At 45.3% G+C, this 26,114-nt stretch overlaps 2 protein-coding genes across 2 annotated transcripts in view; one reads left to right on the plus strand and one right to left on the minus strand.

Annotated features, from left to right (window-relative positions):
* The window catches only part of astn2 (astrotactin 2), a gene marked incomplete at both ends in the record, with an annotated part of 274,785 nt that overhangs the window by 195,817 nt on the left and 52,854 nt on the right, over positions 1 to 26,114 (plus strand). Inside the window, 3 exons of the mRNA XM_079755910.1 lie at positions 16,347 to 16,471; positions 17,724 to 17,828; positions 18,221 to 18,400. Of these exons, the coding sequence (XP_079612036.1) occupies positions 16,347 to 16,471; positions 17,724 to 17,828; positions 18,221 to 18,400 (410 nt within the window). The remainder of the gene's footprint in view (positions 1 to 16,346; positions 16,472 to 17,723; positions 17,829 to 18,220; positions 18,401 to 26,114) is intronic.
* trim32 (tripartite motif containing 32) lies at positions 19,522 to 25,987 on the minus strand. The gene is made up of 2 exons (XM_079755575.1): positions 25,928 to 25,987; positions 19,522 to 25,124 (listed from the first exon to the last, which is right to left on the minus strand). The coding sequence occupies exon 2, from the start codon at positions 25,108 to 25,110 to the stop codon at positions 23,041 to 23,043; it is 2,070 nt and encodes a 689-aa protein (XP_079611701.1). The 5' UTR covers positions 25,111 to 25,124; positions 25,928 to 25,987; the 3' UTR covers positions 19,522 to 23,040.

Below are 26,114 nucleotides of genomic sequence, written 5' to 3' on the forward strand. Positions count from 1 at the left end.
ATTTTCAGAGTGCTGGGGACAATGAGGATGCACTTTTCTTTTTCTCTTTAGTGCAGGTAATGAAAAGTTCTGAATGACGGCATGTTGTCAATTCACAACACGCATCGATCAAATCTACATCAGGCATTCTGACCAAAACTGACCAGCACTCCCTACCACAATTATTCCAGAATTCAAGCAAAGCAAGAATGACCAAAAGTCACTTTGTGTCAACAAGAGACAGACGACTCCACTATTGTCATCTCCACTATACCCAACACTGTATGGACGCAAACCGTTTATAAGGCTACTTGGTGGCTATGGATAACATAAATTGCACGAGTTAAAACAGCCGACCACTGCAATGCAAAAAACACAAAAGACCTCACCCCAGCACCAGCCAATCTTAAGCAATAAATATTGCGTCTTACCTTTATTTATGTGGCAGTGGTCTGCAGATGCATCCCGTGGTGTAGCCTACCACATCCATTTAGTTCAACAGGTTATCGCTCTGATACTGTCCATGGTACTAGCAACCTGCTCTGGTGCTTTTTACGTTTGCATTCAGGCTAAAATGACTTGATTGTCTGATGCCTCATCATTGCAGCCCAGCTAAAGAGTATTGGTATTAATATCATTCATTGTCCATGCTGGGCTGACAGCTCTCACAATTTTCTTTCCAAAACTATGATGCCGCAGAGGGAGGCAACCCAACCCTCCCTCTTCCTAGAATGTAGCCCAATGTTACGATTGTTGCAAATTGTTCACAGACAATCTGTAGTAGCAGTATGTGGATATTGTTTGTGGATTTCTTGGCACCTCTGTCAAGAATTAAATTTGCTATGAACTTTTTCTTTTTTTTAAATGTTTTTCTTTTTAAGGTATTCGTCCCCAGCATCCCCAGCGAAATCGACGCCTAGGGACAATACTCCATAGCGTACACAAAAAAAAGAATACAGTCAGTAACAGTTGTAAAATATTCTCAATTTACTTTTAAATAAAAAAAAACCTATTAATTCAGTCATTTGTAAGGTGTCCAAGCTAACACTTTATCTTAAACACACACATTCACAGTGCAGTGGACACAGGGAGCAGTGGCAACACATACAAGCCTAATGAGTCTTCAGAATGCTAATACAGAATATACCTACTTATCTAGGAAGCAAATCTGGCAACCCAAGGTTAATCACCCCGGAAGTTCTTTCTTAACCAAAGAACCATCTTTGTATCTGGGGTGTGAGTATGTGTGGGAGGCTCGTGAGACCCTCCTGATCTTGCAAGCTTCTCAACTAATAACCGCCCAACCTGTCGTGAACTATAACGCCCTCCACCTGCCTCTGATTGGTCCGTCCACTTTTGGAAGGTTAATAGTTGGTTTCAATGAGTGCGAGGCCATACGGAACATTGAGGAACTGATAATTGAACTTGGCAAGGCGTGTGGTGCTCTCTCTCGAAAAATAAAATACTGGCTAACTTTACTCGAAGAGACCAGTAAGATAGGAACAAAAACAGATCTGTAATGTCTTTGCTCAGCCTGAGAACGGAACTTGCCAAAGTGCTACATGGAAAATGTCTCGTTGCAGGTGTGAAGGTGCATACATTGAGGGACGCACAAAGACATTTATATTTATATTGAATACATATGTAATGCGATTTATATTCAAATCAAACAGCACTCACGGATTGTACTTTTAATAATCAAATGCATATATTCGCTGTCACATTTGTATCGCATAGGAGGCCTTCCTCGAATGGAGCAGCTGGTGTTAAGTAGCAGGAGTCTGACCATCGGACTCAGAATCAAGATGTATTGAGAAGCTTGAGTTGTCCTTCTTTTACAATCTACGTCTTCCTTCATGCTGTCTATTGGCACCTAGTTTGTCATTGTTCCACAAATGAATCAGGGTGTTTAATGCCAATGGCTGCATTGTCCGGGGCTCATCAGAGGGATGCCAGTAGACAGTATGGATCAGACTAAAGCCTAAAGGTAGAGTCTGGAGGCTGTTAAAAGGTTTTTGTGCACCCTCTTATAGTGCTGTCGGTCTCTGTCTCCGACGGAGGCACAGAGACACACTTAGCGAACTTGACAAGGAACAAGATAAAAAAAATAAAAAAGTGAAGTTAGGTTATTTCCCAAAAGCCTCTCTATTTCCCCACCGCTGTCACTGCTCTGGATGGGAGGTAGGTCAGGTGCATTTTGTGATTTCCACAACAGTGTGTATGTGTGTGTGTGTGTGTGTCTCTCTCTGTGTATGCATCTCTGTGCATATGTTTGCCTGAGTATATTTTTCTGTTTGTGTATTTGGGTCTGTGTGCTTGTGTGTGATCAATGCTGAGTCAGATGCACAGAGACCTCTCGTGCTAAATCACAATGCACCACAGAGCCGCACCAAACAGACCTAATGTCACCTCACGTCAGGGAGAAGCACTGAGCCAACTCTCTGACTACCTGCTGTCTGGCTGCAAAGAGTAGAGCAGGGGGGAGAGAGAGAGAGAGAGAGAGGAGTTGATGGGTGAGGAGATGGAAGAGGTGAAACAACCGAGAGAGAGAGATATAGCGTGACAAAGAAGGGGAAGGACATTGGACACTGAAATCTAAAATACAAAATGGATCAAAACAGTTGAACAAAAGTGGGAGTTTAGAAGTTGATCAAATAACAGATGAGCAGCGACCTCACCCAAAGAGAGCACACATAAAAAGTGCAGAGGCTTCAGCCGATGAGGAAAAATCTAGCTCATGTCGCAATTTTCTTTACAATCTTCGTATGTGTGTGTGTGTTTGTATGTCCTTATCTTTGTGTGTGTATGTGTGTGTGTGCCCGTGCGTGGTGTGTGTGGGACTGTGTGTGTGTGTGTGTGTGTGTGTGTGTGGGTCGGTCTGCGGATTAACCTTTCTGGACTGCAGAGTGGGCACAGATGACCCATCTTTTGACAAGTGCCCTCACCCCTACAGCAGGGGGCCTTAACCCTGCCTTTGTGTTGGGACAGACCCCAAGAGCAGGGCACATGTAAGGACGCCTCCATGCTACTGTGACATAATTGAAGTCATGCTTTACTTCTTCACTTTAATCTGAGTTGTCAAGGGCTATTGTGTGCTCCAGGTGTGCTGGTGAGCGTGATGTATATAAGTGGGTTTCATTTTTTCATTCAAGGAAAGAATCGGAACTGCCACCATAATCAAAGCGAAGTGCTAAATATAAACTCTAATAAACAGACCGCTTCAGCGCAATTAACTTCCCACATCCGTCAGATGATTACATTAAATGAAAACCCAAAGCACAGTGCACCGTCTGCACATACCATCACAACAGAGATTCAGAGATTGAATAGTATCTGGCAGGAGCCACCCTCTTCATTTAATCACATATTCCCCCGCTTGCTTTTAACTATAAAGTTACCGCACTGCAAGCCATCGCATTTGATGATGGATTGGAGACGTGCGATGAGAACCCAGGAGAGACTATAGTCCATTGTATACAAGTTGTACTTTAAGTCTAGCCAGCAGTCAAATCGACCTAAATTAAACAGTGTTTCGGTCGATTTAAAAGTGTGTTTACCACGTCAGTTTTGGGGTCTATTTATCTCTTAAATGCATAATGGATTGATCACTAGTCCATTGAGATGTTCCGGGAATAATGTATGGGAAGACTATTTCCCCCCATTTCAGAGATGTTAAGGATCCCCCAGAGCCACTGTGGATAAATGTCAGTGTGTTGGTAATTAACTTAACCGGCGTTGAGCTCCCCTGATAAAAAAATATACGCCAGGTCCACGAGAAGCCTCTAAATTGAAAAGACTGGAAACAGGCGAAAGAGCACTGCCATAAATTGCGTGCATCATAAATAAGGCACTCTCAGCCTTCTGTGCCTCACAGCGGCAACACACTGGGGGCGGATACTAAAGTCTAGTAGGTGGTTTGGGTCCGAGACTCCCGCCCACAAGGTCCTAGGTTCAATCCCCAACACGCGCAGTCTATACCTGTGCTGTAGGCTTCCTTCAGAAAGATGCCCAAACGTGTACCTATTCATTAATTATGTTTCTGAAAGATGACTCACTGTAAATTGCTTTGGATTAAAGCTTCTTTTTTTTTATGATGATTTACGATGATATCCATCCAAACTGTTGGCTTCACCTGCCCTCTCACTGTTGCTGAAGGCGGCTGGATGTCAGCTATACAGCCTCAGGCCAATCTCAAGCAGATATGTTTGATTTATTATGAATTACAGTGATGAACGGCAAAGTGGATGGGCGCTGTAATTTGTATGGCTTTTCTAACCTCCATTTTTTATATTTCAACATGACATCCCCATTTTGAAACATGACTTCCTCCCTTTACATCTGTTCTCTTCCTCTAATATATGTAGGCTTTTCTACAAAACTGTTAATAATTCCGGATTGCGAATTGGAAAGCCCGGGCTTAATAAATACTTTTACCATCCATCTAGCTATATATTTATCATAGCTATGTATTTATTTGTACATAAATATACTTCCAACCGATTCCCAGGACTTTCTCCCTCATTACAGCCGGAAAGGTTTACTGCCATGAAAAGGAATGACTGCAAAATTAATTAAGATACCACTTTTGGGATACATTTTCCTCGCTTTGCATTCAGGCGGTGCCGTCACTTTTCAATTTTCCTCCAATTACATCATATCACATTCAGACATGGCATCCGAGATGACACCAGCGCATTAAAAGTGGCAAGTGCCCATGTCAGTCGTAACACTACAATGATATCATTTGGAAGGGAAAAGCCGTTGGCTGTCTTGCTTGCGATAGCAAAAAGGACAGTCAGGTTCCGAGCGTTGGCATGAGCACTGCAAAGACTCCCGGCACATGCTGATGTGTGTCAGCCTGTCCAACGTCAGGCCTGTGCCTCGCTAGGAAACAGGCGGGAACGTATCAAACAGGCCCGTACCGGTAGTCATGGGGATCTAGGGGCTGTGTAGCTGAGCAGTGGAAAGCGACAATATTGGGCTTTATAATGTTACGGTAATCTTTTGCATTCTACTTTACATTTTTCCTCGCTCTTCCCACTTCAGTCATACTTTTCAAATTGTGTTGCTAGTTGTCGACACTAAAGAGTGCCCTAAAGAGACGAGTTGTACTCACAGAATAAACCCTTGAATGAAAAGCTAGTGAAGAATTTAACGTTGTTTCGGTTCAAGACACTCAAGATTCACTTGTTCAGAGTTCACCTTAACTCTGCATAGCCTCATCCCTCTTACGCACTTATGGTATGTTGTATGTCCTGGCACTTAAAACTAGTACTCGTAGCCTTTTATCCTAGCTATATTTGTTGTACACATGGAATGGGTTAACCTAGCAATTGTTAGAACTTGGCACTTGTTCTTTGAACATCCTAATGTACTGACAGTGATATATTGTTTTTCTTTCTTCTGACAAATGTACTTATTGTAAGTTGCTTTTGGATAAAAGCGTCTGCTAAATATCCTAAATGTTCAAATAAACACAATATTTAGTCTTAAATCTACTAAAAACGACCTACAGGCAGTAAATTGTATGGTACAAATATAGGACAGGATATAGCATTGAGATGGTGTTTGTCTCTCCGTTGAGAGGGTCTGGGTTCACTCCCTTATGGATCCTTAAGCAAGGTGACCAGTCCTTACCTGCTCCTTAATGACCCATCGGAGGTGTTTGGTTTAACGACAACCCGGTGTTATCTTCAAACAGGGAATAGTCTTGGTCTTTTAAGGTCTTATGTGTTCCATATGCATTCCAACCTGACAGTTAGATCTTCTTGGTGTTTAATTTTTCATTATCCCCATGGGCTCAATCGGTTCAGGCTCAGAGTAGTGACGTATTTGCCAACCTTTTCCTCTGCCATAACAAGGGCACTGTTCATTGCCTCCTGAAGGAATTCCTTTTTTATTTTAATTGGCCTCAGCCTGGCCTATAAATCAAAGGGGAACCATGATGTAACATGAATAGTAGGTCCGTTGATTGGACCTCCTCTTTTGACCAAGTGGTTTCTTGTTTATTCTTTCAGGTGTCAGTTGACATTTTTTCCCGCTTCGCGGACTATGACTTGACTCTCATTCAACTCATTCTATTAAAGGCTGATGGTTGATTACTCGTAGCTTGATAATGCCAGACGAATTGCAAACAGCAATTAGTATGGAATATCTTCGTTCATTTTCGATTGGATAGGCCTACAACTAATCACAGCAACGAAACGGGTGACACAGCACTGAGCAGGGCCAGTTGGTCAATTCTACTTTTACCTAATCCTGTCGGAAGTACGGCCTAGACATCTTTCCTCTTAACAAAAGCTTTAAAGGGGACATATTATACCACCAGGTGTGAGTGTGATTAGCCTTACAAGCCGTTTCGAAAATCTGCCCCATATGACATCAATAGGGGGCGTGTCCACCTAGATCTGTGCAGCATAGATGAGCAAGGTTTACTTCAGTCCACTGGGTAGGCTGGTAGACTGATCTATCCAGCACAGATCTAGGTGGACATGCCCACTAGTGATGTCATATGGGGCAGATTTTCGAAACGGCTTGTAAGGCTAATCACACTCACACCTGGTGGTATAATATGTCCCCTTTAAGGGCAGTCGTTTGGTCTTCTTTAAGTTAAAATATACCGCCTGGTTCGTTTAATACAGCCTCGATGGCGGATTGTCAGACCGTTCTCCATCTGCGGCAGCCGTCCTTGTTGTTGTTTTCCTCTGCACCGTCATCATACTTATCCCGCCTGATATTATATAAACAGTTGTGATTGGTTGGTCTATCTCGTACCGGGCAGAGTTCTGTTTTTATGGGAGGGGAGCTAGACCTAATCTGCAGAGCAAACAAAACATGCGATTGCGAGATTCATCTGGTTCAGAATCTAAATTAGTCAATTAGTTTCTAATTAGATGATTGGGGCTTTTGGACTTCCCAGGCTTGATACAAGCTGAAATCTGTGTACGATTTATGAGTCTGCTACCAGCCCATAATAGTTCCATTTATTTTTTGTATCACTGCTGATACTGATTGGAATCAATGCTTGATTGTCTGTATTAAAGCTCCAAACAATAGAAGTGGGTGTCTGGAGGAAAGTTTCCGTTGACAGTTACAAGAGACAAATACAAGAATGCAAACTAGAGAGCAAGACGGATGGACAAATCGATTGCTTTATGCTTCAATGATCAATTCCAAATTTTGCTGTCCACAATCTCTGCAATTCACACTAACAATCCACTCCAAAAGTGAATCCTGTTCATTGACAGTTCCAGTTCATTCGTCGCTAATCAATGACGGGCATGAGAAGATGCCACCATCTGGGTCGTCAGATTGTCAATCGGAAGCAGACCGCCACTGCAATAAAAATCATAATGAAAGATGTGAGTGTGGACCGTAAACAGATCTGATTGGTTTTCCTCATCCAAAACGTCTCAGTTTCTCTCGCGCTGTGCTCCACTACCTCCTTAATCCTTCATGCGAGAGTCTTGTTTCCCTCTTTCACCAAGGTGATGAGTGGTTTGTTTAAACGTGTGTGTGTATGTGTATGTGTGTGTGTGGGTGTGTATGTGTGTTGGTGTGTGTGCGTCCGCATATCTGGGAGTTAAGGGAGAGAGGGGCCACACTGCTCCTTTTCAATAATTATAATGACTTAAGTTGACAGGCTACCCTCTCATCCAGCATTAGTTTAAACAGCAGATATTACTCTGGCTATTAAAGTGCATTTCATGCAACTTGATCAACCTCCAGCCGCAGCATGGGGTAATGGCTGCTTGGCAGTTTGGGTATGCTTTTCATAACTCAAACTTGCATTAAAAAGCAGCTGAAAAGAAAAGGGACGCAGTGGGATACAGGCTTGGATATAAAGCCTGTATAGATTGGCAGTAAGGTACCATGAAAATAGATTTGGGTACCTCTGATTGAATTCCGTAATTGTAATCATTTTGTGAAGTTAATTTGGTGTATATACCCAAATCCTAGTCTGCAAAAGAAGAAAGTAATATATTCTTATGGAGGTTTGTACACTGTGTAATTACCTTGCATAACAATTCAAAATTTCTCTTAAAATATTACATTTCTCCATACACTTTTTGAGGAGAATATATCCAAAGCAGGCATGATTAGCTCTGAAGGCGGCTGATTGGACGAAGGACCCAAAGCCCTGTCTCTCCCATTGACCTATCAGCTTGCCATTCTCAAACATTTACCCGAGTGAATAATCCAGACAACCCCTGTACTGCTGAGGTTGGCTTGCTGGCTCTGGGAGCTTCTTACAGTGGGAACAGGCAGCCACACACACACCCACACTCACACACATACAAAGTTACACACACACACACACACACAAAATGTTGCCTTTTGTTCAGCTGTTTCGAAGTACGGGGTAATTATTCCGTTCATGGCGAAATCAGGATGCCATGACAACTGAAAGCTTAACAAAAGCCCATAATATATTTTGAATTGCTTCCTTGGGGTTTTTCTGAAATTTCTGTCCCTTTCTATCAAGAGGAGGGAACTGAGGGGCGAGATGAGTGTTCATGTACACACACACATACACGCACACACTGAATTAACGTCACTGATTTGCACCGTGTGGATTTGTATGATGTCTTCTTTTTCCTCGAACTGTGATATATGGGGTTGGACAGTGCTAACATCCACATGCAGCATAATCCTCGCCCACGCCTGTTGTTACATGACAACCTCCTGACTGGTTACTTAGATCAGAGAGAGAGAGAGAGCGAGAGAGAGAGAGAGAAAGAGAGAGAGAGAGAGAGAGAGAGAGAGAGAGCGCGCTGCGCAGGACTCTCTGTGGAACATTTATACAGAAGAGGCTAATTCTCTCTGACCATGATCTGTAATGCACATAAAAAATGCAGGGTATAGTATAAGGGTGAGTATGTGTGTCTATGTTTGTCTGTCTGTCTGGGTGACATTAAGAACCCACTTTGTTACTCGTTATTTTAGAAAAACACAAATATAAACATTTTGTTTTCAATACCAACAAAAATAGGGAGCATGGCCGAAGCGTTGGCTGACTGAGTCCTGTGGTTGAGAGTGGGTTATCCTGGAACCTGTTGGATAGGCCCAGAGAACACACATTTCACGCTAACTGAACTGCATTTACCCAAGTCTGGGCTGAAGAGCATCTGCTACCGTTCCACATGTACACCCAATAATACAAGACATAAAACTTTGGGAACATGAAACAGGAAAAACAGTACCACTGTCTCGGTAAAACCAAGCGTTGACGGGGGACTGTTTGTTTTCGCTGTGTTCTGCAAAGTTCAGTAGACTTAACAGAATCCGAAATGCAAAAAAAAACTGTTTTTTCTTCCTCCGAGCAATCTAGGCTTGATTCCCGTAGTCTGTATTCCAACAACACACGAAGGATGAAACGCAGCGGAAAACACCATGGTGCCAGCTGACCCCTTTTTTTGGGTTCCAACTCTTTTTGTTGTGTCTTTGTACCCTAAACCTTAGTTATGCTTCCTCACAACACAATCAGGCACATGGAGAAGTTGATCATTCGTATCTTTTGATCTCTGATCTCATGCGTCGAGGGATGGTGATCAGAGAGACCCCATACTGGGAGGCCCCTGAGGCATGTCGGGGGGGGGGGGGGGGACTGGGGGATTAAGTGTTTTATTTCAGCAACTTGGTGGACTCTTGTTCTGAGAGCTACACAGCCGATCCAGACATTGGTTTACATAACGCAGTGGGATGATGAGATAAGCACACACAGGGAAAAAAAAAGCAGCTCCACACCTACACAGGTGCGTGAGCACGCTACGAGGCGGGGAGCAAGGACACAGGTGCAAAGCAAGGCGGGCTGGCAGATGTACACACACGGTAGGGCCGCGTTCCAATACTTTCCCCACATCCCCGGTGGAGACTAGCGGTAGCCGTTAGCGGTCGAGCGATGAGGGAGAGGCGCCGTGTGGAACTCGCGACAGCTGAGGCGCGCCGCCGTCATTAAAGGACACAGACTAGACCTCCGGTTAGACCTTAAACCGTTCATTAGATTCAACGTTAATACTCACACTCCCTGCCTCCCATAACTAATAATGCAAAGCGCCGCGCGGTATGTTATTAAAAAGTTTCAATATTTAAATGTTGAACGAGTGCTTGGATTCTGGAAAGGAATCAGAAGTGAAACCGACACGCACAGCCGAGTCGATATCGTAACAATTGAATATAATTAACCGTTTTGTTGACTAATAAGATTCTGGATATCATGGGGAAACAAGTCGCATGCTAAGTCTTAGTGTGTGTGTGTGTGTGTGTGTGTGTGTGTGTGTGTGTGCGCGAGAGTTCACTTTATTATGCTAATGTCGCTTTCTGCATACAACACACGGCACTGAGCTCTCAGAAGCCCGAGGTGAAGGAAGCGACGAGACACTTTGCGTGTGAACATCAGGCGGTAGAGGTGTGAGCGTAGGATTAACAGAAACTCTTTTGAAACCGTTGTGTAGCTGTACACAAAATAAAACACACAAAAAAAAGCTTTGTAACAGAAGAGTGTTTATCCCAGGAAACATGCTGTGATTTAGTTTTTTGGGTGTGATGTGGAAGGGGGTGAAAACGAATGTTCATTTTTTGGGGGGAGGTTATTTGTAGTCATGTGGTGTTTTGTCACAACTCACAAGTAACTGATTCTCTTTGTTACTCTGCTCTTGGAAACATCACACCTTGCTGGATCGAGCCGTTGATGTCACGTTCTTCGCTTCCGGCTTAGCTTCCTGATTTGGTATGGGCGGCTTGTAGGGGAGAAAGTGAAAGTCTAACTTCTAAAACTGACGTGTCGGCTTAGCAACTCATAATCCAGGGATGTGGGTGCCGCAAACATGTGTTCAAGGGTACGTGTGTTGAGCGGTTGATTTTTCAGTGTTGAAGCCTCGCTAGTTTAACAATTACTACCAATGCAAAATAAACGATAAAGACTTGAGTGGCAGAATGGTTTATCTTTCAATAGTAAATTATTTTTTGGTTCAATTTTAATAGACTTTTGGTATTGAACTTTGTAAAGGGGTAGGCAAGAGTAGGATATGCTAGGCTTGTTAATGACAAAACTGAATTGACTGGTTGAAAAACCTAATGAAGATAATGTGTTTTCAAAGTTTAAGTTTTTCTGGGGGTTTTCGTGCGTGTGTAAGTGTGCGTTCATGTGTACGTGTGCGTGTGTGTGCATAGCGTGTACGTTGGGGTATTTAGGTCGGGACCTCAGGATGTCCCTTTGCACAGATAAAGACTGGCCTCTACTGGTGAAGACGGTTACTGCTTCTTCTTTCTCCAACCCTTTCTACCCTTTAATATTCAGAATGATGGGAGGGGAATAAATTAATATTTGAATATAATTTATCTGTTATGACAGTACCCCTTTGAGTGTCTAAATTGAACGCTACTTTATGAAATGTGCCATCTCGTTTAAAAATCAAGGAAGTCATGCAGTCTCTCGACATAAGCAAAGTACAAAGACACTTATTCATGCATTGGGACCAGAACTAACATTCATATGAGCTGACAGACAGATTAAAAGAACAAGTCCTCATTATTATTGTTATTAATAATATTATTATTAGAAAGATTATTATCACCACCAAATCAGGTTTGGTCTGGGAATATATATATTTTTTAGGTTATTGTTGGATAAGGGCATTGATGTCCACACTTAAAAAGGGAAAAAAAAACAATGTAATGCTGATTTTATTCAGTTTAGTTGTTTTCGGGTCAATACTTGAGAAGCAGAGTGGTGTGTGTGTGTGTAGCTAGATGAGAGCTCAATCATTCTACTACTAGAAATAAGCACATTAAGACATCACTTGTGTCCTTCTGAAAGCCTTGATATTCCTCCACTAAACCAGCCGCTGCTACACATTGATACGGTGACCATGCACTGGCAATGCACCTGCTTTGAAATTTCCATTTTGGAAACATTTGAATTTTAATTAATACAATTCTTGATGGTTGTCAGAATCGTCAAACCTGTGTTTGTGTGTGTGTGTGAGAGAGAAATGTGTGTATATATATGTGTCTGTGTATGTATATCTGAACACCCTTGTATTTGTGCTATAGCATGTGTGAATGCAAAATTATGTGTGCGTGTTTGAGTGTGCGTGTGTTCATGCAAGTGTGTGTTGATCGTTATTAACAGTGGGAGAGGGGGAGAGAGAGAGAGAGAGGGAGAGGGAGAGGGAGAGGGGGAGAGAGAGAGAGGGAGAGAGAGGGAGAGGGGGAGAGAGAGAGAGCGAGAGGGGGAGAGAGAGAGAGCGAGAGGGAGAGAGAGAGAGAGCGCGTTCCAGCCAGGTGCAGTTACTGTTCAAACATGTCCCCGTCCGTCCCCCCCTCCACCGCTGCAGAGGTACCTCAGCGTGTGTTTGCCTCTGCGCTGTTGGCTGTTGCCCTCGGCTCCCCTTTGCTCCCCCTTTGCTCATTCAGATTTCATTTAACCACAGTCCCCCAAAGCCCCCGCCCCTCCCCTCCCCCCCATCCCTATCTTTTTAATGAACACACAGGGGTACTGAATGAAACATCAGTAAACACACAGACGGCTGTTTAGAGGCTAGACCCCGTCCTCCTGGGGTGATGAGCAGAATACATGATGGGGCGGTGGTGGGGGTCTTTCGGGGGGGGGCACATGTGTCGCGGGCCGGTGTGCCCGCGCTTTTGAACAAAACCCTGCCGATCCCAGGAGGAGTGACATAATGGGGTACGTGGATGACTGGAAGCGGAGCAGCAAATCGAAACGGGATTGACAAGGAGAGAAGGTGGAGAGAAGGAGGAGGGAGGGGGGTGAACTCAGTCGAACCTCAGTGGTTTCGTCTGAGCAGTCGTGACAGTCGTAAAGGTTTTCGGGAAAACCCGGACACATGGGGTTCCGTAGAAGAAAGTGCATTTAGGTAGCCTGGCTAACGCCAGACCTCACCTCAATCTACATTGAGATGAGTTCCGGGAACCACACATAAATTTTCTCGTATTTGAGGCGTGGTTTACGACTGCCCGGAGCCGTTTATTGGGCGCTACGAATGTCTATCATATGAGTCTGTACGTAGCTCATAGCCAATCAAAGCCTGTTGGTACCAGGGCAAAGACATCCTTCTTGGTAATGAAAGAGTTTAACACCGAAAGTTGCTATTTTTTCAAAATAAACTTTCATTGTAAACTACTTAGAACACTATCTAAGGCTGCATCGAAAGGTATTGGTGTGTCGGGTGTATGGGTGTGTCGCATAGACGTCGTCATCGTCTTGCCGTCCTTCCCCGTTCTATAATTGATTCCCTATCACAGGTGAAAATCGGATCTATGGAATCCAGGCTGCCTAGCAGAGCGAAATGAAATCGCGTGCAAGGCCGCATGGGTATACCCAGGCTAGCGTTTAGGTGTTGTCAGAATAAATGTCACCTTCGCTAGAGCTAGGGTGCGTGGCCAATTGAAAACAACCACTCTGAGGAAGAAAAGCAGGAGCTGACTTTCTGTACGTTACAGAGAATACCCCCCCCACTTATCAACTTTATACATTTCAGTCAAAAAGAAGCCAGAAATGTTCTTCGAACACTTGGTGAGACCCTAACTGTAGTAGGTTTTTCTACTGAGAAAATGTGATTCAGGGATTTCACTACCCTTTAAGATTTCCTTTCACTTATGCACTTTACTTTATGGATCCCGGCTACCAGCCAGATACCCCTGTGCATTGTCGCTTTTATGCAGAGCTGGTAGCTACACTAGATGTTGATACCAACTGACTAAAATACGCTGCTGTGAATCTCCTGAAAATGAAGATCTGAATGCAGGGCTATACAATGGATCAAATGTATTTTTCCCATCGGATCAATGGTTTTACCCATCTTACTCACCCAACGTTCCTTCCTTTCAAACTAATTTTCAAATGCAATAATTATTGCATTTGATTCTCCATCTGAAAGCTTTAATGGTAGAAGGTGTGATATGTCCAGACGTTATCTTCCCTTTATCTTGTCTTTCGATACATGATGGGACCAAAACAGGCCTAGTCCTCCTGTGAGCGAACCACTCGATGATAAAGGATAACTACCTAGTGCCTTCATTAACATTCTTCAAGTGGCCTTTACTTGTGCCTCGTCTTCACGACGTCTAATAAAGAGAGATAAGTTACGGACGGCATTCCAACTGCTTGATTACCGTTTTAAGGCCATTACAGTAAACACGTCCTGCACTTATCACGTTTTAACCTTCACACGGAGGAAGTCGCGCCGACGGTTTCACGAGCGAACTTCGTAAAGGCAATTTACTTTCTCTCTTTCTTTTCTTTCTTTTATTCGGTTTTCTCCCCCCCCCCCCCCCCCACCCCCCCTGTAATCCGGGATAAGCCTTAAAAAACAAATCAAGGACGTAAACAAAGTAAATTACAAAAGGAAGTAGCTCCAAGCGTTAGTGGGTTGGTTGTCAAGGACGAAGTGGCGTCCATGTAGGGGTTTGGGAAGTCCATTACGAACACCGTGTGTTGGCTATAGCGGAGCCTGCGCGGGTGCAAAGCCGGCTGATTTAATTTGGCAATCAATACGTTTCTGAGAGTATGGGCAGTGGTAATCTTTTTTACTGCACCTCCACCCCTCCTCGCCTCTATCTCTCCCTCTCTATCGCACTCTCTGGCACTCTCCCTCCCTCCCTCTCTCTCTCTCTCTCATCCCTTCATCCCCCCATGTCCTTGATTCAGTCCATCCATCCCTCCACTGTAACAGTACGGCCGAAATAGCCTCTAATGCCTTCTGTGTTGAGGACGATAAGGGCGAGAGAGAGAGCAGGGCAGAGAGAAAGGAGAGAGAGAGAAAGAAAGGGATAGAGAAGTGCACAGAAAAGGAGAGAAAGGGGGATTAGAGGAAAAGGTGAGAAGAGAGAGCCAGAAGGAGAGAGAAAGGGAGATTACAGGAAGCGGTTAGGAGATGGAGGATGAAGAATTGATACGGCGAGAGTAGTCATCTCTGCTCTGTTTTTGTGGCACAAGGTCTGTGCTCACAGAGTCTCTCATAAAAGAGGATTATGGGAAATATATTTGCTGGCTCTCCACTGGGCTCCCAGAATGCACCGGCACCACAGGCCTCAACGTGAAATGAAGCACATTACGGAAGCACGCCTTAGGGTTAAAATGTGATGCAATTAAGAGCGCAATGTGGTATTCAAATTGGCCGTTTACAGTGCCAGCACTCTGAAAGAGTATATTAAAATGCATGCACTTGAGCACACAGAGCAACTGCAAAAAGAATAAGATTAGTAAAACAGTTATGCTAAGAGAATGCCTTTGAGTTTCACAGAAACTCATTTTAGTCCACTATGTGAGTCTCTCAGTTTGACAATTTTAATCTCCTGGGTGCTCCAGCGTTTCCACTTTTTCTATTTGTCTCCTCTCCGTCTCTCTCTCAGTCTCTCTCTGTCTCTCCATCGCATTTTTATTCCTTGCTCTGTTGCAACCGCTAATCTTTCTCCAACAGAAAGAAAGATAAAGCGAGGGAGACAAAGATTCTAGGGGGCTTGGACTTATCTCCACTGGCAGTAGTTCTTCATGTCCCACATCTGGGGGACACTACTGGTTCTTTTAAAGAGTGGCCAAGCATCAGACACACAGCCATGCACCCACTTTGTGCATACACACAAACACACACACATGCACACACAGACATACACACACGTCATGCACACACAAATACATACTCATACACACGCATGCACATACACATCGCACACACATCACACACACATACACACAAAAACATAAACAACCACAGGCACGCACATGCACACAACAACACACTCGTTCACACGCACACGTTCTGCAACTGCTTCCCAAACTTTGTATCCTGAAGGGAACCCGGATTCGGTGAATTATCGTGACAATTACGATTGTGGAAAATAATCGCATGACCAAATATTGACTAAACAAATCTCACACAAATTGAAATTGAATATTACACAAAGCAGGCATCATTATGCCTTCTAATGAAACAAAAAGGATTTCCCTAATATGTCCCTAATATATATTGAGTAAATGCAACGGGAAAATAACAAAATGAGGGCTTTATAGTTTTGGCAGAGATTTCTGGCAGTGATTTGATCCTCTAATCTTCATGCAGTCATTCTCAAACGACTGCCTCGCTTCTTTCCTCCTCATAGCATTTAGCAGAGCCATAAAGTGACTTACAGTGAATTTCAGTGAAATGCCTTCAACAAGCAGGTTGGGCTGAGACATTTCTCGCTCAAGGACGCCGTCGCCCACAGGTAGTCCGGGATTGATCCCCCCGACAACCAGAAGTCTTCGACCCGTGATTCAAACACCTCATCCACTCTCCACTATCAACCATGCCCCTTCATGTCTCCCTCTCTCTCTCTCTCTCTCTCTCCTCTTTTCGTTTCCACAGGGACAACAACTTCATCAAAGACTTCCCCCAGCTGGCCGACGGCCTCATGGTCATTCCTCTACCGGTGGAGGAGCAGTGTGGGGGCGTCCTGTCCGAGCCTCTGCCCAACCTACAGCTGCTCACAGGTGAGCTGCGTGTGCACTTGTGGTGGGTCTCGGACACCGTTGTTCGCACCGAGATTGCAAAGTATGTTTGAGACGGATCAGTGGAAAGGCAGGAGAGAAGGTTTTGGTAGTGCTAAGGATGGCCTCCTTCCACTCTAACAGCAGGAAGGAGCCGCGGACCACAAATCCTCTCCCCCATACCACCCCCTTGTGGGGTACACTATAAAGTACGTAATTAATACAACAACCACATACATATATATATATATATATATATATATATATATATATATATATATATATATATATATATATATATATATATATATTCAGTCTAGTCTAGTGCTTTAATTACCATACTGACAATTTCCTTTTTTTTTATTGGTTTCACTTTCCCTTTAAGAATTGGTTCCTCCATATATCAAACACAATAAATAGATAAACTGTGCCGATATTATAGTATAGTTACGGTAAACAAAGAAAAGGTTTATGTGGCCATCATTTAAGCAGTAGAGAAATTGCAAACATCATCCATTCAGGAGTGCTTTCACTCTGGGTGGAGACCATTTTCTTCTGAGAGCTGTATACCTATATGTCTCCAGACCTATATATATAGAATGAGGAAACAGATGTATTCATATATACGCAGCGTCTACACCTGGTGCCGAGACTACATTTCCCATGGCTTTAGCTCACTTGCTGATCTATTGTGGGCATCTTCGCTGAAGCATCTCAATCCGGTTATTTGTGAAATTCAAGGGGCTCTCACAGAGCACCAGACCAAGATTATTCACAACCTTATATATATTGCAGACATTTTGTCATCCAAAGCGACTTATCATCGATAAAGATAATGTCGTTGAGGAGCAGTTAGGGGTTAAGGCATCTTGTTGAAGGATGACTACAGGCTAGGCTGTGGATACTGGGGATCAAACCCAGTACTTTTACCTGGATTCCTACCTAGCCATTTCATTGTCCTGCACATTAACCATGTATTTCTGATCGAAAGCTACAACCCATAGATACAGCATAACATACACAGGGCATCTAAAAGCTGAGGAGTACGTAAACTTAAAAAAATACGTGTTACAATACTTACAAAATAAATGCAAAAACATTGAGGAAAAGCAATCAAATCAAAGTTTGTTAAAAAGGTACAAAAATTACAAAATGTTTTTGCAATGTTTCCTAACTTTTTGCCTTTTGTATGTGATGTTGGGTTTTAGGGTATTTGGGTTGGCTTTCCTGATGTGTTCCCTTGGTTCTCTCGCAGGCGACGCCCAGTTCAACGAAGCCATGGGCTATCCCATGATGCAGCAGTGGCGGGTTCGCAGCAACCTCTATAGAGTCAAGCTCAGCTCGATCACCTTGTCTGCAGGTACAGCACGTCTACAGTGTATCTGCTGTGTTTCATGTTTGGTGATATCTGTGTATAAGTGTACATTTTCATATATGGATACCTCACATACAAGATTTGATATGCTAGTGTCAAATTATTTCTCATTATCTTGCTTGTTTGCTTTGTCAATGATTCTCAAAATACTTTCAAAAATAACTATACATTGGTGAAAAAAACTTGGAAGTAAAATAAGTCAGAAACCAGGGGCACTATTCTCACAACACTGTAAAAGAAATCTGACTTTTATCAGCCAGAATTCACGTCTCCATTCAAACAAGTCAATACATTCACACCACTGGTCAGATTAGCCTAACATGGCATTTAACCTCACCCTGTTCTCCTCCTCCTCCTCCTCCCCCCCGGGGAGCCAGGCTTCTCCAAGGTGCTGAAGACCCTGTCGGCAGAGAGCTCGCGGGAGGAGTTGCTGGCCTTCCTGCAGCAGTACGGCAGCCACTACGTCTCCGAGGCGCTGTACGGCTCCGAGCTCAGCTGCAACATCTACTTCCCCAGCAAGAAGGCCCAGCAGCAGCTCTGGCTGCAGTACCAGAAAGGTAAGGCCCGAGAGCCAGCAGAACCGGGGCCGATCCCCACGTAAAGGTGTCGTCTTTAGGGGAGATCGGAGGGGGTAAAAGGGCTCCCGTTTCAGCACCAGGGGTTGATGCTTAGCCTTTTTTACGAGCCATACCAAATGGACCAGTTTCTTACATCAAAAGAGGCTGGGTTGCCCCCCACATGTATGAGGGATGGATCAAAGTACTGACACGCCCACTCGATTTTTTCATGGTAGACATAACGGACAGCATAGATTTAGCACCGGAAAACGAATGTTAAAGAGGTAATTAAGAGTTATGTAGTATATATCGATCAAATGCAAGTGCTGTGAGATAACAAACAAGGAACAAATTCCATCTCATGAGTTGAGCAGATAATACAGAATTAGTACACAATTATATTACCAGTGCCTTTAAGAATAAACTATACTTTATGTTGACAAAGATGTTGGCTCCAAAGATAGCACCTAGGATTTCAAGGGAAACACTTAATAAAATGGACAATTTACTCTATAAAACCCAAGGAGAATGATGTGTTTGGTTTCACCTGGACCTTTCTCTAACCTTAGACACTTATACAAAATATGAGTTTGATGATAGTGAGGTGATTTGATGATCACTTTACCGGGTGAATGCAAGTGCAATGCAAATCCCACTTTACAAAATACTTGACTTGTTTATTACAACGCCACTTCTCTCCTCGTTTTTTAAGTTATAGTGCTGCATAAAAACCCTGACCTTCTCGCTGGTAAAAATACAAACACAGCTATAGTCCTTCATTTATGGGGAAGAACTAAAAACATCTACTTTATTAGTATTTACGCTTTTAACCAAATCCACTTTGTTAATTATGATGCAGATACAGGTCATAAAGGAGAAGGTAGGGGGTGATGCTCTGTCTTGCTAAGGGATTCACACTCACTGGCCAACACCTTAGCCTCCCCCCCCCCCACAAACCTATTAATGACTGTCCCTAATAATTAAGTCATTATGGATCGGTACACAGCACGCATTGGCGAGCCCCAGCGAGTAATTGACTTATGTATCAGATACCATGAATAAAACGAGTGACACACCACTTGATTGTTAAATCTTTATTACACTCGGTGGAGATAATGAAACAACACACGGCCTTGTGCTTTACAGAGATGCCAATAAAACCACAATGTTAGGTTTACAACCTCCGATGAAAGGCTTAACACAACGACACGCGCAGCGCTGACATTGTAATGTCACGCTTGGGTAGGCTGAAATAAATCCCAAGACATTTAAGATAAAAGGAGCGGGGAGGAGAGAGAGACAGTATAACTCCACTCCCGACGTAGTCAAGGAAATGAAACACACTTTTTAAAGGTGACGGTTTGGAGGATAAGCCCATTGAATACCTTTTTTTTAATCTAATGCTTTCTTTTGTCCTCCCCACCATCTGTGGTCGAAATTAACTTCGAAAGAGTGCTTGTAGTAAAGAGTCGATAAAAGTTATTGCAGTATCAAAGTTGTAGTGAATGTAATTAAATAACATATCGTTAAATTTAAATTATTTGGTGATGAAACATCACTAGCCAACAAAATAAGCAATGAGGTCACACACGTTAATGCAAGGGTACAATCATTTAGACTGCCTTTGACAGTGTGTTGTTGTTAGATGTTGACATAATTGGTTACTAGTGGTTTTGTTTTCACATGCAAAAATCACATATGTGACATGTAAACGATGTTGAAATGCATGGCTTTTTTTAAGGAATGGCTCTTGTTATTAGTCTTTATTTTACTTTATTTGTATTAGTCTGAAGTAAAAACCGAACCCTTTAGTTTTTCTGTATTTTAAAACAGTAGTTCAGGCCCAGCTAATATGCAGAGATTGAAGTGCTACCGGTCTATGACCAGTCATTGATATGTATGCAGTTGCACCATAATAACATTGCACGGACAAAAATGGTTTCCATTTGCAACTGACCCATGGATGACCCCGGGACCCCGAGTTGAAGAAGTATTTTCGGCGGTCTTTGAAAATCTGCGGTTGTCGAAAATCAGTTGAACAAGTTCACACTGAAACATAGAACAGAAAGAAAACAAAGAGGAAACCGGAAGTTGTGAGGTCTGAATGTTAGCTTTGTTTTCCTCGACTATAATTGTCTTGCTGTGCACTGAACAGTGTACAATATATCAACGGAAAGGCTTGGAGACAAATGATGGAGACAAATGCCGATATTTCATTATGGTATCATTAACCTACCAGACCTTGACGCAAACATGTTGAATACATTGGGAGTGTATACTACGACACTAACCAGTGTAATTTTATCTGAAACACGCTTTTCATTAAAAGCAAATCTGGAAATACAACTGACAAACAGTTAAAAGGACACAGAGGTGTTACACAGTTACACACAAACACCACAAAAGCAATGGTGGAATAAGGCTATGCTCGAGGGATTTCTTTAGTTTTTCTCTACTTTGGTTATGTGGATTACCTCGGCCTCAAAAACTAACCAATAAGCAATGTTATTGTTTTGTTCCCAAGTTTCAGGAAGATACGAGGAGGGCGGCGACACGAATCCATGTGCTTTACCAAGTAACAAATACAAAAAACCCATGTTAGATACCCAACTCTACACGGGTCTGGTGCAAGGAAACCGCTGTCAACCGCGACGGCCAGAACACAAAACCCTTAGGGGATGACAGTCTTTTTTTGTTGTGTTTTTAAACGGGAAGCCACATGCCTGGAGGACGGATATCGCTCGAGTTGCTGAGGGGGCCACAGGCTGGACCAGCTCGGCCGCCTCCATGCGGCTGACGTGATGTGAGGGGACAGGAGCGAGGGCCCCTGTGGCTCCTCTCTTTGACACGGAGCCGGCCACCTCGGGTCATGGAACGCGACTCCTTGTAGACCGATGACGGAGGTCTGGGGGCCATTAAAACAGGAAAAGCTTGACCTTGTGAGGTCTGCATCTGTGGGCCCCCTGCCCCCCAGACCAACGGTTTCGTTAGGTATGGATTCAGGTCTCCCTGAGGGTTGGAAGTTTAAATATAAATTTAAAAAAAAAAAGCCAGAAGTGGGTGGTGGGGACCCCTCCCAAGATTGTTTAATTTGTTTCCCCAGGTGTACGGTGCTAAAGTGCATTATAATGGCAGCATTTTCAGGCCAAGTGTCGGCTAACATTGTGGCTACTCAGCCAGGCACTTGGCTTGAAACTTCTCCCGGGTTGTTCAGAATAAAGTGGGCATTTTGGACAGGTAAGAAATAGCCTGGTACAAAGAGCCAGTCTCTGTGCCCACAGGGACCGAGGCCACAGTCTGAGTGAGTATAATCGAGTGGGGCAGTTGGAATGGCATCTGTTGCGCGCACACAGGAATTCGTCTTGGCAATTGCGATGTCAGCATGCCTCTGGGGGAGTTCGGCAAAGCCAGGGGGTTTTGGAAGAGTGGAGAGAAGTCGGCGAGATCACAAAACTTTGCTTTCAAGCGGCCACCGGAGCAGTCAGACGAGGGTGACGGAGAATGGGGGCTCAGACAGGCCGCCAGCCATTCCAAACTTTGCAGAGAGCAGATTAAGCCGGGTACAAAGATGCCCTCAGATAGCCTCTTCCTAGAGCTTTTTTTGTGCTTCGCTCAGTGTTTCCCTGACCTGATTTTTTTTTTTTCACATACAACATATGCCGCTGTCCGCTATTTTTTTCTCATTAAAGTGCAGAATTAGCTGACTTTCTACTCTCCCTTTGACACAAGTTCACAGAAAATGTGTCGTTTATTTTAAGAGTTGTATGCTTCTTCATCTTCACCCAAAAAATATTTGTGTTGATAATTGGCCAACTATTGTTCCTCGTCACTGCTAATCGAAGCCCAGGCTGTATTCATTTAGGAATATTGCCAAGTTCTTGTGTGCCACACTGCAAACTAAACAGCAAAATGTTGTTGATTAACTGCAAGCGCCCACGTAGAATGACCTAGAAGTTACCAGCAGGTATCAAAAGGCCTTTCAGCTCACACACACAACTAGACTTATGAAACATAACAAGTCTGGTGATAATGGTTGTTGGCTCCGTTGTTGTGAACAAATGTTCCCACTTCAACCACCACTGTAAGGTCTGTTTATTTATAAGGGGTGTAGGGGCAACCTACCACATGGTCACCGCTCATGTGACCATGTGGTAGTTCTGACCAATTATAGGCGACAATGGCGACCTCATAAGAGGCTGTGCTTTTTTCTTTTCACTATAATTAGACTGATCGACAGCGCAGTCTAAAATATCCCTGCTGTGTTTTGAGTGGCGTCAGAACTGTAATTAAAGCTTTACAGTCCATAATCCAAATGCATCGGCTGCTGCTAGGTATATTTTGGTACGGTGAGGTTTCAAACGACAGGAAATTGAATTAGGACACAGGTTAAGGATCCATTACTGCCACAACGTGATAGGAGGATCCAGAGTAGTAAAACATGCTCAATCGTGTAGCAATGGATCAATAGTGTTATCATACATCATCATAGGAGAATAGTAGTGAGTTTGGATCTCAGTCATTAATATTATCATTACTATGACTCTGTACACCATCAGTGGTTTATTTTCCCTTCGATCCACCCACAACACCGCTGTGCACATTCCAAAAACCTAGCCCGCAATCGTCTCTCCCGCGACCACCTAGCAGGTGGACGAGCGCCTCTTCTGCACGTACGCGTACACCTTCACGCAGTGGTCCCAGCAGTCCAGGACCAGCAGCTGTCCCTTCTGGGTGATTGCCACGCCCACCGGGCAGGTCAACCCCTCGCGGATCAGCACGTGGAAGCCGCCCTCCTTGGGGAAGCGCAGGATCTCCTTGCGGCCGCTGTCCGTCACCAGCAGGTCCCCGTTGGCGTCCACGCACATGCCCGTGATGCAGCGGAAGTCCTCGTTCTCGGCGAAGAAGTGGCTCAGCTGCTTGCCCAGCTGGCCCTCGCTGCTCACCGAGCCGATGGAGAAGCCGCCCTCCAGCTGCAGCTCGTTGTGGCGCTTCTCGAAGTTGAGCGCCAGCCCTTGCGTGAAGTACACCGTGCCTTCGGCGTCGCACGCCACGAACTTGGGCCGCACCGCCGAGCACAGGCGGCTGTAGCTGACCACGCCCACGTTGCGCTCCACCGCCAGGCTCCAGAGCTTGCCGCCCTCCACGTCCGTCACCACGAACTGGCCCGAGGGCGTGGCCGTGATGCCCCACGGCTTAATCAGCTGGTTCTTGTGGCAGGCCACACAGTGGCCCTCCATGGTGTACACCTTCACCGAGTTGTCGTAGTTGTCGGTCAGGCCGATGAGCCCCGCGGCGTTGACGGCGATGGACAGCGGCACCAGGTTGGGCAGGTCGGCGCCGAGGAAGCTCAGCACAAAGTTGTCGATGCTGCTGGCGCTGCGCTGGATCTGCCGCTGGAAGCCCTTGCGGTTGAAGATCTGCACGCGGTAGTTGCCGCGGTCCGCCACGAGCACCTCGCCCTGCGACGACACGCAGATGCTCACCGGCAGGTTGAACATGCCCGGCAGGTTCCCCTTGCAGCCCATCCGCTTGACGAACTGGCAGAGGTGGGGCCCCGCGTCGGCCCCAGCCGCTCCGGGCGAGGGCCCTCCTCCCTCGTCCAGGGACTTTGATTTGAAGTTGACGGGCGAGGCGCACACCGCCTCCTCGGCGGCCGCCACCATGTTGACGTCTCGGTAGAGGTCCATCGACTCCTGCGGGGCCTCCGACGCATCGCCGCCTGTGGCGCCCTCCAGCCCCGCCAGGCCGTCCTCCACGGCGAGCTCCAGCGCCTCGTCCTCGTCGTCCACGCTGACGGCGCACATCTTGGCCGTGAGCTTGGCCACCTCGAGGGCCCTCTGGCGGTCCGCCTTGAGCAGCAGGGGTTCCTGCAGCTTCAGGGTCTTGGGCAGGCTGCCCCTCAGGTCCAGCTCGGCGTCGTCGGGGCACCCCGCCGCGTTCTCCAGCAGGGCCACGTCGCTCTGCCTCGCCTGCATGGTCAGGTAGTCGCAGCGGGACACCACCTGCACCTCGGCGATGTGCAGCAGGTACGTCTGCTCCTCCAGCACCTGTCGGTTCAGCTTCTCGATCTCCGCCATGGAGGCGGCGAAGCCCCGCTGCGCGCGGCCCAGCTCCTCCTGGAGGCTCAGCTCGCAGTCCGAGTACTCCTGCCGCACCGCGCGGCACTTGGCCTTCAGCGACTTGGACACGTTGTCGATGAACACCTTCTTCTTCTGGATCTGGCCCATGGCCTCCCTGAGAGTGCCCAGCTTGGCGCCAAGCTCCTTGCGCCGCTGCTCGGCCGCGGCTCGGATGGGCTGTACCGAGTGGCCCCGGTGCTGGAGGCCCTCCAGCTTACAGGGGTCGCAGAGGACCGTGGAGCAGTCGTGGCAGTACTGGTGCGGCAGGCGGCTGCCACAGGAGCGGCACATGAGGGCGGCCGCCGCGCCGCAGGAGCTGGTGCAGTCCAGGAGCTTGAGCACGGTGAGGTTGTCGGCCAGCTGGGCGATGTTGCTCATGCGGGACACTTTGCTACAGAACGGGCAGCGCACGCCGTTGATGGTGCTGGCCAGCAGCCGCTCCAGGCACTGGCGGCACACAGTGTGGCCGCACTGCAGGAGCTTGGGCCTCAGCTGGTCTGAGCTGTAAGTCTCCAGGCAGATGGGGCACTCGAGCACCTCCCGCATGACGTCCGCGTCCAGGGAGGTGGTGGTGCTGGCGGCGCCGGCCATTTTACTGCTGGGCTCTGTGTGGGGAATGAAGTTGGATGTGAATACTGTTTTGATGGCATTTTGTTCTTGTATGTTTTCACATAGAAAGAAAGAAAGGATCTTTTCAATAAAGTGATTTTGAATTGAGAAATAGAGGAATGGAGAAGGGAAAAAAGGAGTTCAACAAATGTTGTATTTTAATTTAAAACTAGGTCATAATAACTTTGTGCATACCACGATATATTTCATATTCTAGTCCATGACATTGTAAAGCTGCAGCCTATTTGCAATCACATTTGCATCCAAAATGATAGCTTAACTACATCAATGTATTGCAAAGCCTCAATCCTATCTGTATGACTTGTGTATTCCCATGGGGTGCAGCTAGGTATTAGCCTGTTTGTCATAAAAGTCTGCAAGTAAGGAAGCTCGTAAATAATCTGTGCACTTAATATTCTTCCTCATGTTTGAATTGTTTACTGTCTGCTTGCTAGCTCATTGTCTAATGACTTGTTGCAATGGGATTAGCATACTGTTTCATGTAGCATTGGCTAGCATCTTGCAGTTCAGGCTAAGTCAACTGTCGATAACTTAATGAGTTAGATAAGTTAACCTACTAGTCTCCCTGACACCTTAGCTATTAGCTGAATCGAAAGCTAAATATCGCCAGGCCTCCCTCCCTCCCTCAAAACACAACTTAACTTCGATGCAATGCGACAAGAACGTAATAATATAATAGTTGGGCGGCTTTGGATACTCGGAAGACCATTGACAGGATAAAACAAACGTGCGTCTTTGCTCGATTTGCACGTATTGACGGGGAATTTCAAAAGCTTACCCTTTCATTAATGTCAGATGGATGGTGGTTTGGATGGCGTGGTGCCTGTGTGTGTTTGTGTTGTGCTCGCTGTGCTGATACTGCGGTGCTGCCGACGACGACGTCACCGACCCGGGGGGCCGCTGTCATTGGCTGGCTGTGAGGCAGCCGAACTCATGCTCAGAAACATTCACCTTAGCAATATCAA

The sequence above is a fragment of the Pollachius pollachius genome (genome assembly GCF_949987615.1).
Source record: "Pollachius pollachius genome assembly, chromosome: 18".
NCBI classification, from domain to species: domain Eukaryota; kingdom Metazoa; phylum Chordata; class Actinopteri; order Gadiformes; family Gadidae; genus Pollachius; species Pollachius pollachius.